At 30.7% G+C, this 14,278-nt stretch overlaps 1 protein-coding gene across 4 annotated transcripts in view; it reads right to left on the reverse strand.

The window, feature by feature from the left end:
- Positions 1 to 4,974: 4,974 nt before the first annotated feature.
- Positions 4,975 to 14,278, reverse strand: part of LOC107169907 (uncharacterized) — a 256,410-nt gene continuing 247,106 nt past the window's right edge. For all 4 annotated transcript variants that reach the window (XM_089228563.1, XM_089228562.1, XM_089228566.1 and 1 more), the window contains 13 exons: positions 13,784 to 13,884; positions 13,105 to 13,210; positions 12,510 to 12,545; positions 12,338 to 12,390; positions 11,947 to 12,006; positions 11,780 to 11,866; positions 11,623 to 11,698; positions 11,476 to 11,543; positions 11,258 to 11,350; positions 11,071 to 11,190; positions 9,847 to 9,861; positions 9,328 to 9,638; positions 4,975 to 7,473 (listed from right to left, as the gene is read on the reverse strand). In XM_089228563.1, coding sequence (XP_089084689.1) covers positions 7,143 to 7,473; positions 9,328 to 9,638; positions 9,847 to 9,861; positions 11,071 to 11,190; positions 11,258 to 11,350; positions 11,476 to 11,543; positions 11,623 to 11,698; positions 11,780 to 11,866; positions 11,947 to 12,006; positions 12,338 to 12,390; positions 12,510 to 12,545; positions 13,105 to 13,210; positions 13,784 to 13,884 — 1,457 coding nt within the window. In that variant the 3' untranslated portion in view covers positions 4,975 to 7,142. The remainder of the gene's footprint in view (positions 7,474 to 9,327; positions 9,639 to 9,846; positions 9,862 to 11,070; positions 11,191 to 11,257; positions 11,351 to 11,475; positions 11,544 to 11,622; positions 11,699 to 11,779; positions 11,867 to 11,946; positions 12,007 to 12,337; positions 12,391 to 12,509; positions 12,546 to 13,104; positions 13,211 to 13,783; positions 13,885 to 14,278) is intronic.

Below are 14,278 nucleotides of genomic sequence, written 5' to 3' on the forward strand. Positions count from 1 at the left end.
TTGTATTTAACCGGAAAGGGCAGGTTTTTGCCAATGTCATTTATTGCAACCAGGAAAAGAGTGACGCTGAGAGCAGAGCCTTGAGGTAGACCATTCTCAATGTGATGTTGGCTAGATAGTGTGTTTTGAGTTTTTACTCTGATGGAACGATTAATTAAAAAGTTTGTTAGAAAATTAAACATGTGGCCGTTAATGCCCCATTTCACGAGAATTGATAATACTCTGTCTCTCCAGACCATGTCATACGCCTTTTGTAAGTCCAATGAGACAAGAATGAGGTGTTGATTTCTTTTGAAAGCTGAGGTGATGTCGGTGTGTAGTGTTGAGAGGTTATCTATGGTGGAATGATTGCGTCTGAAGCCACACTGGTGTTTGGAGATGTAGTTGGACGATTCGAGGTACCAGATGAGTCTTTTGTTGATTATTTTTTCCAAAATCTTGCTCATAGTGTTTATTAGAGATATGGGCCTGTAGTTGTTTATTTCGAATCTGTTTTTATTAGGTTTGGGGATGGGAATTACCGTTGCATTCCGCCATTGATTTGGGAAAACTCCCTGTGACCATATCGTATTGAAGATTTGGAGCAGTGTTGTGACTCCCTTTTCAGGGAGGTTTTGGATGAATGCATTTGGAATGTTGTCTGGTCCTGGACTTTTACTCTTACTATTTTGTAGAACAGTGAGTAGTTCTTTGAGGTTCAGAGGTAGGTTGAAACTATGTTCGTTGGAGGAAGGGATGAGATTTGATAAAGGAGGGAGAGAGTTTCTGAATGATAAAAATTTGTCTGAGTAATTTAGGCTACTGTTGTTGGTCTTGAAAGATTGCGCAAACGCTTCCGCGATGTTCACCGGAGAATCATAAACTTTATTATTATCTCTAAGTCTATCCGGACAAGGATGTGATTTGTATCCTTTTAAGGACCGAATTTTGTTCCATAGTGTAGAGGGATCAATATTGTGATTGATGGAGGAGGTGTATTCTTTCCATGAGAGGGTTTTATTTCTTTTTGTTATGTATCTGGCTTCCGCTCTTGCTTTTTTTAGAAGTATGTGGTCATTAGGGTCTTTTGATTTTTTGAAACGATTAAGAGCTTTTTTGTATTTTTTAATGGCATTGTTGCAATCCTCATTCCACCAGGGAGCTGTTTTGTTTTTTTTGTTAAAATGTTTTTGTCCAATAGCTATATTCGCAGCTGTGATTATTATGTTGGAGAAATCGTTAACCTTAGAGTCGATTTGTTCTTGAGTGACAAGATGACTTAAGACTATCGGATTTGATATCAGTTCTTCTTCAATTAGTTCCGCAAAAAGTTTCCAGTTTGGTTTTGCGAGATTCCATTTAGGGGAGGGAACGTACAGAGTATTTTTACTTTGGATCCGAATTTCTAAGGGCCAGTGATCACTTCCAGAGTATGAAGTAAGAACGTGCCATTCCATTGAAGAAGCTAAAGAAGAGGAGGATAAGGTTAGATCAATAGCAGATAGCGATCCATTAGAACTATTATGTCTGGTAGAGTCTCCGTTATTTAATAAAATTAGGGATTGATCGTTCTCAATTACTTGTTCTATTGTCTTACCACGGGGGTCAGTGCGATTGCATCCCCAGGATGTATTTCGACTATTAAAGTCTCCTAAGATTATGTAAGGTTTTGGGAGTTGGTGTAATATATTTTCAATATCTGATATCGTGAACGGAGTACTGTCTGGGATGTAAATATTGCAAATGTGTATTGGTTTATCAAGTTCCACTACTGTAACTATTGCTTCTAGGTGGGTTCGGATGTTAATCTCTTTACTTTCAATATTATTTTTTACGAATGTGGCCACTCCTCCGCTTGCTCTATTAGCTGTTGTACGGTTTTTAATGTATCCTGTGTAGTTTTTGAGGTTCGGTTGCTGAGAGTTTTTAAAATTGGTTTCTTGAAGACAGATTATGTTAGGGTTTAGTTCGTAGAGAACTCGGCTTATATCAACAGATCTTTTGTAGAATCCGTTTACATTCCATTGTATAATACAGGTCATGGTTGATAGTTTTTTTTTTTTTTTTTTTTTTTTTTTATGGTTTTAGGGATCCTTACTGGTGTCTGGAATAGGAGGTTTGTCATAGCTAATGTATTGGGAGAGATTGGAATAGAAGGTTTTGTAGCCTGGTGAGCTTTGCTTTTGTAACTCTATCATTTATCATTGTTCTAACTTGTTCCGTAATTTTTTGAAGTGTGAGGATGTCGACATTGACTTCCTCGCACAGGGAATTGATATTGATGGATTTGTTACTGAAGTTCTCCATTATGTAAGTGAATTGAGCAAGAGATATAGGTATTTCAATATTATTAGAAAAGAAGGATTCGGCGGGTTTGAGTCCTTCGCTGAGTTTTGAGAGAATATTTTCGAGCGAGTTGCTTTTTTTGAGTTTTTTGGGTGAATCGAGTGTTTTACTTTTAGTTTTTTTTGAATCTAATAGTTTTTCTCTTATGTTTTTAAGTTGTTTCGGGTTTTCATTATTCTGTTGATCGATCTGGTGTGGTGTGACTGATGGTGATGAAGAGCTGGTTGGCGATGGAGGAGGTCTTTTGATTGGTTCATTAGGGATACAAGTTGCACTAGTAGGCTCGAGTGGTTCTGTTGAGTAAGTACTGGAGGTCTGGATAACATTTGTTTTTTCATCGATAAGGGTTAACTTTTGAGAGATGTTGGGTATGAGGTTTTTGTCCTGGGTGACGTTTTCATTCTCGTTTGATGTAGATATCGTTTGAGTACAACTTAAGGAATTAGGTAATGCACTGTCCTCATCCCTAGAGGGGATTTGGATACTACTAGTGTTGTCGTGATTATTGATTTTATTTTTTTTGCAGAAAGAAGATGTATGTCCAGATTGGTGACATACGTAGCATGTCAATGTATCGTCTGTTAAAAATATTCTAAAGTCTGTGTTGTCAAAATTAATGACGATTGAACCGGGTACATTAGCAATGTCATCGGGGTGTATATATACCTGGCGACGAAAGCTACTAATGTGTGCCAGGTCGTCATGAAAACCGGCTTTAAGGAAAGTTATTTGAGATATAGTCTTGATGCCTTCTAATAATAGATGTTCGGTGATTATTTCATGTGGGATTATCGGGTGAGCATTCGAGATAATGAATCTTTTTGCCGGATTGACCAGCCGACGAAATGGTATCTGATGTTCATTTATTGATATATATGAATGATTTTTCATTAATTCATCGACGATATGCTTGTCCGTAAAATAAACGCAAAAACGGTTGTTGGAAATACGGGATGCAAATGTAATATTTTTGGTTGGAGTGATTTTTCCTAGAGCTTTTATGTATTCAATTTGGGCTATGTCGTTAATGGTGTTTAGAACAATAGCTTGTTCTTTTTTTGGAAAGGTGGTGTTTGCAGTGGTTTCTGCGAATGATTTAGGAGTGTTAGTTTTTAATTGAGATGTAGATTGTGTTTGTTTGTGGGTATCCGTGACTGATAAAGAAGCCGAAGCCATATTATCGGTGTGCTGTGTAGAGCGACAGCGGCTTAATTGGGTAGCTAGTGAGGGTCAATACAGATACAGATAAGATGTTACATACCTGCCCGGAGAGTGTTCATGTAATAATAAATACTGCTATCGCAAGCTAATAAATACGTAACACACGTGTGCTCTGGACGGAGGTCGAACTCGTACTGAAACGAACTTTTATAACATTGATTTCTCATGTCTTCAAATACAAAGCTGGCTGGTAGGCTATTCTTTGAGACCAGCATTTCTGATGACAAACTAGCTGTTGATATTTTCAAAATAGCCTGACATACATAAACGGATTTATATAATAATATTTCAAAAGATATGACCATGTAATAGTTAATAATTTAAATTGTTAATGGGGTGCAAATTTTACCACAAGCACCCCCCTATGTGCGCCTATGCTTGGAGAGGAATTATTTCTTAAAAGAAACAAAGTGTGATGAACAAATACAAAATAATTAAATGGCAACCGACAAAGGACTTTTAAAATGTAACTTATTATATTATTTAAAAAATATTATTATTAATATTTATATACTAGGTATTCTAAATATTATATTATTATAATATGATGTCATATATATAATTATTTTGAGTTCTGAACCTAATGCGCTTAAAAAAGCACTAAATATGGATGCACTTATGCACATAATATTGTAATACTAAAATTATGCTTGAAAAAAGCCAAATATTTAATAATTTGCTTAACATAACTAACTAAACAATTTAACTAGTTCAATATAATTTATACATATATATTTTTATTTTTTACTTACTTTCAATTTATTTCGAAAACCACGATTAGCTAACTCAAATTCGTGTGTTGGGTAATTGTGGTTCATCGATAATATAAAATTATACTCATCATAGTATTATTTTTCAAAATACCGCTACCGTTGCAATTTTAAATGCATTTAAAATAATTGGTTTTGTCCCGTATTCAGTCCACTCAATAAACAATAAACCTATTTACTAGGTACTAATAAATTGTGTTTTTTTCAGATTTTATTTTAAACCATTCCAATTTAGTTTTTTTAATTTTTAACAATCACTTTTCAATGGTTATTAAATTTCGACCTACTACTTTTTTTTGCTTCTTGAAATGCATTTTCCTGCGGACTCTAGTGTTCTCCTTTTTCATTTCTATATTTCTAGTTGATTTTTTTGCACCCATTGTTCAACTTTGATAAATTGGGCGCTCTAAATAGTCATTATTGTGAAAGGTCATTATTATTTCAATATTGTGAATAGTTTATTTTGTTTAAGTATCTAGAAATCACAGACTGCAGTCTTTAGTGTATTCCTATTATATAATTTTTTTTTAAATTTTTTTTTTCGCTTCTTGAAATGCATTATTTCTCAGCGTGTGTTTCTGTGCGTGTTTGTGCTCCTAGTACTTAGATTTTTTTTGTCAATTTTGTCTCTTAATTTATGAATAATCATGACACCATATTAATTACAATTTATTTTTATTGTTTACACATTTATAATAATACTATAGTAACTAATAAAACAATACAGAAATATCTAATTATTTAACATTTAACTTACATACGCTTAGAAACAATAATAAACTTTTATGCTGGTAAAATTTAAATAAAATATAGAATCATTTTTTTTTTTAGTAAAGTATTGGATTTATTGAATGGTCTATAAAATTATAACATCCTAAAGTTGTAATGGTTCAGTAAATTATATTATGTAATTTTATTAACAAATTGCGTTTATATTTTAAAACAAAAATGTAGTAAATACAATTTAAATTTGTAATAAATCATATACCTATTCAATATCTTACTTTCAGTATATACTTAAAATCAAAGTCTTTGACTAAGATGTTAAATATCTCACTACATTTAGTTTTACAGCATTGTATGAGTTGCTTAGATAATATTGTAATTGAAATAAATTTAAAAAATATTCTTATTTTATCTTATAAGTTATAAGTTTATAACCAAAGTAATATAACTTTAAAAAATTATTTTCATCAAATAAACTCTATCTTTGGATAAATATATAAAGAATTTTTATGTCTATTACATCAAATAATACATTATGTCCTAAAATATCCTATGGCTATTACAAAAAAAAAAAAAATGTTCATCGATTAAATATTTATTTGTTTATAGAAATATAGAAACACTTCACATTAAATCTTGATTTAATTTTCATATATACCAATATAAATTATTCATCACCATACAAAATCATATCTTTTTTTTTCTAAAATTCCCACTTTGAACTCTGTTCGTGTATTAAGTTAATAAATATTTTAAGTATGAATTAAAATTAAAATTATTTATACGTAACATACAAACCAATTTTTAATTATGAATTAATATTCTAATCGATGACTCTGGTTTATTTTTCAAACTAATTTTATAATTTTAAATAGGTTATACCTACTCGTGTTGTCATCACACAATCTAATACCTTACTAGTTAGGTTTTGATTTATAAAACTAATTAATTCAAAACTATATATACAATGTACAAAATTTTATATAAAATCAATGTTTTTATAATACGTTAAACGAATATGTCTTACACATACGTGTATGTATAGTATAAAATGATTTAATAATATTTAAAATAAATACACACAATATTATGACTTGAACACATAAATGTAAACAATTATCAATTATTATTTATTATAAGCTAAATGTCCAAAACAATAATTTTATTTTCATTTAAATGCAAATGGTTATTTATGACATTCAATTAGAATTTTAACCGAAATACGACATTATCTCTGTTGATATAATAATATAATTGATGATTTTATGTTGCTATTGGTAAAATTTTTGATGGCAAACAATAAGATGGATGAATTTAATCAAGGTATTTTTTAAAACTATTCGATTAGCGTTAATATATGCCTATAAGGAGTTTCTTTAAAAGTATGTAATTCTGATTGGAATTGAAAATTGAATATTCATTAATCATTAGGAATTTGCAACAATATTAACTTAGTCATTAATAATACTATTTATTACGTATAAACAAATAAAAAGAAAACATAGATAACATTTTTTTAACCAATATAAATATTTAGAGAAATTTCGAATAAAAATAATTTAAAAGATCCACAAGATATGTGCGAGTTTTATGATGATAATGTTAAGGATGGACTCACTATATAGCGTAGTTTCATACGGAGTGTGATAATAATATAATATTTTTAAGCGATCCACTGTTGTGGTTTCGCAAAATCTCCAATCGATAAAATTATAATAATAATTGTCTTTAGAGTAAGATATGGTGAGAGTATGAATGATATGCGATTGTTAAAATAATAATATGTTGTTGTACATTAAACAAAATATAACGACTAACGAGGAATGAAGAACATATCCTATAACCTATAATAATTTAGTCGGTATAGTAATTACAATGGTTAGAATTATATCGTATATATCATGTCGCTTCGTTTAAGTTATGATATTGCATGGCGTACAGCAAACTGATGTTTTTTTTTTCTTATGCAATTGGAAAAGAAACTCAGTTTCGTTGTCGTTGTACACAGTAAAAAATAAAGTCGAAACGATAACATAATATTTTGTAATAATCGAATACAGCAGACGAGACGGATGCGTTTTCGGTTCGGTATAATAATATTCAAGCTCCGATGTTTTCGATGAGTTTCTCGTACTCTTGGCGACTCAACGGCGGCTGCGGTTCGTCGAGCGAACCTCCAACGCCACTGCGCCGTTTCCTCGAAAACATCGCCCCCGAGTGCGGTGTGATTTCCACGCAGAGGACGACGAAAAAGTTGCGGCAGTCGTAAGCCGAGTCCTGGTCCAGGAGCTTTGCCTGCCGGTCGGACTTTGGCGTCAACGACGAGCCCAGTCCCCGTTTGTCGGCGCTCTCCGAGTTCCATGCGTCGCAGTTTCCGTCCACAGCACTGTCGCCGGACAAGTCAGATCCATGCCAGATGGTCTTCTGTGGCCTGAATAATGATATACAATAGTATGATAAACAATCGTAAGTGCTACATGATTTTATATATATATATATATATCATAAATTGTATTGCCTGCAGCACGTTGCCGTTACGGCAGGTTTACCTCTATCTATATGTATATACGACGGCAACTATACTGATTTTTGTATTGTTTGTAAAGACTTTTGTTTATTTTTAATATTATAATATTATCATGGTGGCGAAAATTAATTGGGTGTATTATTTTCTATACAGAGTCCTGCAGAGACTGAAACCTTGATGGTTTCGTGAGTTCCGTTCATTTAAAATTTACAATTAATCGATGGATGAACTTCTTACGGCATTTTATCGGAGTATCGGACCGTCATTGAAACTTTTGTAGATATGTATGAATGCTAAAGGTTAGATTACTATAATATTACTATCATTAGCTTTTTCACTATAGCCATATGATGCGGACTGTTATTAAAACGACTTAAATTCATAGAATTGGAATGCAAGCAACTCTCGCGGAATACCTACTACCGAAGATAAAAGGACTAGACATACAGTTCGCTAAATCCCCGAGAGACGATTCGTCAGGCGTTATTCATTTTTAAGTCACTATTTTTCGCACCTTGGCTGTTTTTTTTCTCATTGATTTTTTTATATTTTTTTTTTCACAATTCGATTTTTGTAGCTGACTACTCTCGGCTAACGTTGCAGAGCACTTTCTTGTAAAATCTTTTTGCGCCGAGTTTTAAAATAGAACTCACGTATATTATAATAAGCAACACCGCTGACACTAAATACGCTATAATAGTACACGATGCTAGGTACCGGTGACAAAAAGACAATAGTTTCTCGTTTTTTTATTGTCAAAGGCATACCGCGAGAGTGAAAAATGACTACAATGGAATCGTTCATTTAAAACGAATCGTTATTGTTATAGAATGGCTTTTAATATACTGTGCCCGAATGCTTTCGTGGCATTAAAAATACCGTAATACGATACGTGCAATGGGTGAAAAAAAAGTAAAAGGTTCTAATGTAAAGGCGAGTATAAAGTTCAACGACGCCACGGTAGCTAATATCTCATGTTATTTAAATAAGCAATTTTATGTCTTTTTTGTTTTAGAAACCGATAATATTAATAATATATGACGATCATTCTTTCAAAATCTATTATGAAAAATAAAGAGTTGCATTTTAGAAAGTTCCTTCGCTTACACTGTTAAAATATCTATTATTTAAATATTATTATGCTCATATTTATTCAAAATCTTAAGCCTTCGATACAATATATATATATATATAAATGCTTTGTTTTCTTAGCCAGACCATTTCTAAGCCTTAACATTTTTTTAGCCCAGAGTTTGTTAAACTTTATTGATTATAAATTTATTATTATTATGACGTGTGACTGAAAGGATAAATAGGAAATCGTTACCATTAATGGTTACTATATATTCGCATTATAAGGTATAAAGGCACCTTAATGTACATTTATGTTCTATATTAGCAAAATTACCTACAAGTAAACAATATTTCATAAAACGTATCTATACATGGAGACTTTATTAGAAAATGCACTACTTTGGAATCCAGTATAACGTCCAGAATTCTTATAAACTGTCTATGGCTATGATACATAAGGTAACATAATATATATAAGAATTATTAAAGGTTTCCTGAAAAACATGTGGTACAAATATTTTACCTATAAGGGGTTAGGTACTGTACCCATACCTGTTATTATTATTCATATATATATATATATATATATATATATATATATATTCACATTCCACATAGATACGGTATAGGCACACGTGAGTACAACATTATAATAATTTTCACTGTTAGTTGTTTTGTTCTTACCACGTGAAATCAGTGAGTACATTTTTGCCACTAAAACTGTATATTCTGGGCTGTTGTGATATAAAAGCGCCGTTTTCACTGAATATATCTTTCCAAGAGTTGAACAGGACGTCTCCTTTGATGTTGACGACGGGCAAATCTCTGTCGGATTCGTGAACGATCGTTTTCAAATTATTAAGTCGCGAAGACAGGAACGCTTTGAACGCTCCGTGAAGCCCCGCTCTTTGAGATTGACGATAACACGAATAGTCCACACTCTGAACTCCGTGCATGTTACCTGTGTATGGCTCGTTCAACGCTGCTATTCGTAACTACATTGTGAAATATTTCGTCATTATATGATATGACAACTATTTTATTATTATATATTAAGCTGTGCATTACAGAAATAGTTATATCATGTGAATACGTGCTACTACGTGATATATTACTTAAAATATTATATTTTTTTATATTAGTTAGGTAGTAAAAGTTATAATTAAACACAACAAACCCGCGAGATTTCTATATTATACTCACCATTTTAGGATGCCACTGAAACAGAACAATACATTACGCGTTCATTAGTTTTCAAAAAAAAATTTATTTACAAGTATATAGTATACTACGAGTAATAATAGTAATATATATATTTGCATTGGAATATGCTGTGTTGAGTAAATAACAATATGTTACAGTTAAAACCCAAAATTCATTAAACATCAAACTATTAGTTGTTTAACTAGCCAATACTAGTTTTTACAGCACCCTTTCGTCAAAACTGATTTTGAATACCAAACTAAAACTATCATTAACATCAAGTTTAAATGCTTAAATGAAAAACATAATTTAATATTGAAATATAGATAATATTAAAAATCAAAATCAAAAAGTGAGAGACCGTAGGTGAACGATGCAGAATTAGAATTAAAGACAGAATTTATTCTAGACAAAAATTATTGCAAGACGTGTGTGTTCTTTATCATCCTCTATTTCACAAAATAAAATGTAACGTTGTAAGGTGATAATCAGAAAAATTGGTTTAGGACTGAGTTTATTTCTTACGCAGTTGTGTTCATTTCAGCGAAACCAGTTCAAAATAATACTATTTCCTTTCGATGAGCTCACAACTATATGACAAAATAATTGACGAGGTCAGGACCAAAATTATATGTAGGGTGCACTTGCAAAAAATCATATTATGCAACATATTTTTTCGCTGCTTGTACAAAAAAAAAATCAACTTTTGTCTAACTCTAAATTCTATAAAAGTTTTCCTTTCCGAAACAATGATAAAGTTCGATCATTTGTTTCAAACATTTAAATTACATTTCTATGACTTATCTCAATATATGATGTTATATTATATTATACTTGTCGCATGTTTTCTTTAGTTTAAAATAGTTATTTTATTAATACCAATACAAAAATTACTTCTGAAAATCAGTTTACATTAGATAGTTCTAATTTTTACCATTATATTTCAGACACAACTAGTTCTAATATTGAAGATTAATTCTAGTTTTCACTTGTCAAAATCAGTTTTGACAAAAGAGGGTTGTGAAAATTATAGTAGGTATCTGTATAGTTAAAGCTAGGTTTGACAGCTTTCGTATCTTAACTACCATATTATTACATATTATGAAGAAATAGAAAAAAAATTCAAATGGTATTATAATTATATGTAACTAAGTAGATACTTAAAAATTAATATATTTTGATTTTATCAACAGCTGAAAACTTGAAAATAAACGTGTGTCTTACCATTGTGTTATCTTTTATTGGATGGTTATGTACTAAATTCGATGATTCTAATGGTACTCTAGTCGGCAACGGAATGTTCGTCGGGACCGGATCCATTCCAGTTGTGACCAATGAACCAAGCTGTACCAGACAAACATTAATGGCCGATATGATTAAATTAAAGCCACATCTTTATAATATGACTTACGGAAATGTACTGCCAGCCACGGGTGACACGGACTAAAAGAGCTTCCTCTTCGATGATGAATGCAATGGTACCCATCTGAGTTCTATCTGTCAACTAAGTAATATAAACAATTCAATTATTTTGAAACAATACGTGCACAATTATCAGTGAAGTATAATGAATTGTAGCTCTATAGTTGATTTATTTATATATATATTATATATGTATTTCATATTTACGTTTATCATTGATTTCTTGTTCGGGAACGTCATTGCGCCTGGTACAATTATGGGTTCGTTTATTTCACCTGAAAATTAATATAAAAAATTAACAATACTTATGGTAAAGACAACCAATAGAAAAATCTTATAGCCTGTTAGTATTACTTCGGAGAGGCGATGATGAAAATCCTGGATCACCAGGTTCACCCTTTTGCCCTTCGATTGCAACACCTGGAATTCCCTGATGAAATGAATATCATTTGTTAATATTTACTGATAATTTGAACACAAATAATAAAGCACAAAAAAAAATAATACTTACTGGTGGACCTGGTGGACCTGGTACAGGCACGTATGTTCCTCCCGAACCTGGTAATCCATCTTTTCCCGGTTCTCCTTTTTCCCCTTTCTATAGTCACAATCATTATATTTTGAACGTTTAAAATTATGAAAGTATTAATATAAATATTTTAATAACATTTTACTCACCACAGATTCTCCCGGATCACCTTTGTCCCCTTTAACACCTCCCGCTTTGCCTGGCGAACCCTAAGACACACAATTGTGAAATCATGATATCATATTATTTATACAAATAAATATTTTAAGCTGTTTTAATTGAAAACAGATTAAAATAATATCGTAAATAATCGAAAAATAAACAAAATATCAACTTATCGTTATGCTTCAAACTAAATAAATAACACGAATTTTTTGATAGTAATTGGTTTTTTGTTAACATATTTAATGTTATTTAAACAATACAACTTACGTCTTCCTTAATTTTTGATTAGCGTATTAATAACATCATACATAATTAGTTATTCGTTAAATGCATAGTTATAAAATATATCTATAAATATATTATTTTTTAACTTACTCGTAAACCAGGTAAACCAATCTCTCCGGGTGGACCTGGTGGACCAATAGGACCTATAAACCAATAATAGTTTTATTATTTAAATAATTTAAAAAAAAAAATCATTTTACATGGCGTTTTTAAGTTAAAACCCGGGAGTTAATTAAACACAAACTTAATGATATGGTTTTACCTGGTTTTCCGCGTCTACCTCGTCTTCCCATTTCACCTAAATACACAGAATATTAAAATATACGTTATAATTGAAATGTCAGTAATAACATAATGTATTTTACACTGTGTTATTATACCTAAATTAATTTTTACTTAAAAACATGTTGACTTAGATAGTTAAAATATTAAATTAAAAAAAGAATAAAAAAATACAATTTGGCCTTTTAAAGTGTCATGGGTAAAAAAAAAATGATATTTTTTGATATACATTTTATTTGTAACTACCAATAATAATATCTAGGTAATATAATAAATAATAATATGTAAAGTTATAGTTAATTTGTTTACACTATTTTTTTTTCACGTATTTTTCAATAATGAACATGTTGTGCATACATGTTGCAAAACTGCTATAAGAATGATCATTGTGGCTGAAAAAGAAAGCTAGATAGATAATATCTATACTTAATCAACAATAATATCGTCAATATAGTATAGCACTAAACTATTTTTCACAGAAATTAGTCTAAAATAGACTGCGTTTTAAAGATAACCTTAGCTTCTACTTTTTAGTTGGAATTATAGTATAAGCGAATCCTTGTATCCATTCCTACCTTTATCTCCTTTGATGTTCATTCCTAGGTTGGTCGTAGATGATACGGGTGCTGGTAAACCGGGCTCTCCTCGTTCACCTTTGGGACCCGTCAAACCAGGTGGACCCTAAAACCACAGGTAACACATTGTAACATAAATAATTTATTTTATTTGCATATTTAGGTAAATAAAATACAATCATAATTTTACACCCCTTCAAAAAAGAAAAATATATTATTTTTATGAAAATTAAATATACCTAACATTGTAAAAAATACCGATACACATACACTGTACAACTTTACAGTAAGTAGACGTTATTATCATAGGTTAATTCATTTTTAGCTTTCATATTTATTTTGTAAGTAGGACTTATTATCCATTACTTATGAATTGAATAAGTATGATATATGATGAATAGTTAATAAAAATATGTTAAGTATATATTATTATGTATTTATGCCATATACATCACATAGGTACAACTGTATGGTACATAAGTACTGCGTGTATAATTATTATATTTCATAATTGAGACTAGAAATTTTGAAATTATTTTCTCGAATAATTCTATGTAATGGAGAAATGTTTCCACTTTTATCATGATTTAATAACTAAAATAAACTTATCAAGTACCCTTTATTTTTGTAATGTGTGAATTTTAGTTCAAATAAAGAATATATTATAAATTATACTTACAGGGTTTCCTCCGGGGCCCAAATTACCAACTGCTCCTTTTTCCCCACGATCTCCTTTTGAGCCTTTATCACCTTTCACTGTTTTCACAACTGCTGTATCCGCTAATTTAATGAAATATTATTGAATTAGGTTGTAAACATTATAAGAAACATATATATGAACAAGGGTAAATCTACATCACTCTTTATTAAGATATAATTTGCTTACGTTTAAGTTTGTATCGAGTTTAATAAATACTTTAGTGGCTACATACATTTTCATATCTAAATGACAAATGTCAATTTTATTTACAAAAAGTATGAAAGCTTTTAATCTGCGAGTAATAAAATCATTGTAAGCTCCAATCATTTTTATTTTTGTTTATTAGATAATCATAAGTTAAAATCTGTTGATCAGAAGGTATGTATAGATAGTCTTTTATTTATGTAGCACTAGATATTTGCTGTTGGTTATAGTTTAAGAGATGCTGTTGAGAAATTGTTTTTGGACACACAT

The sequence above is a fragment of the Diuraphis noxia genome, unplaced genomic scaffold (genome assembly GCF_037042655.1).
Source record: "Diuraphis noxia isolate RWA-SAM2 unplaced genomic scaffold, SU_Dnox_SAM2 contig0005, whole genome shotgun sequence".
NCBI lineage: Eukaryota > Metazoa > Arthropoda > Insecta > Hemiptera > Aphididae > Diuraphis > Diuraphis noxia.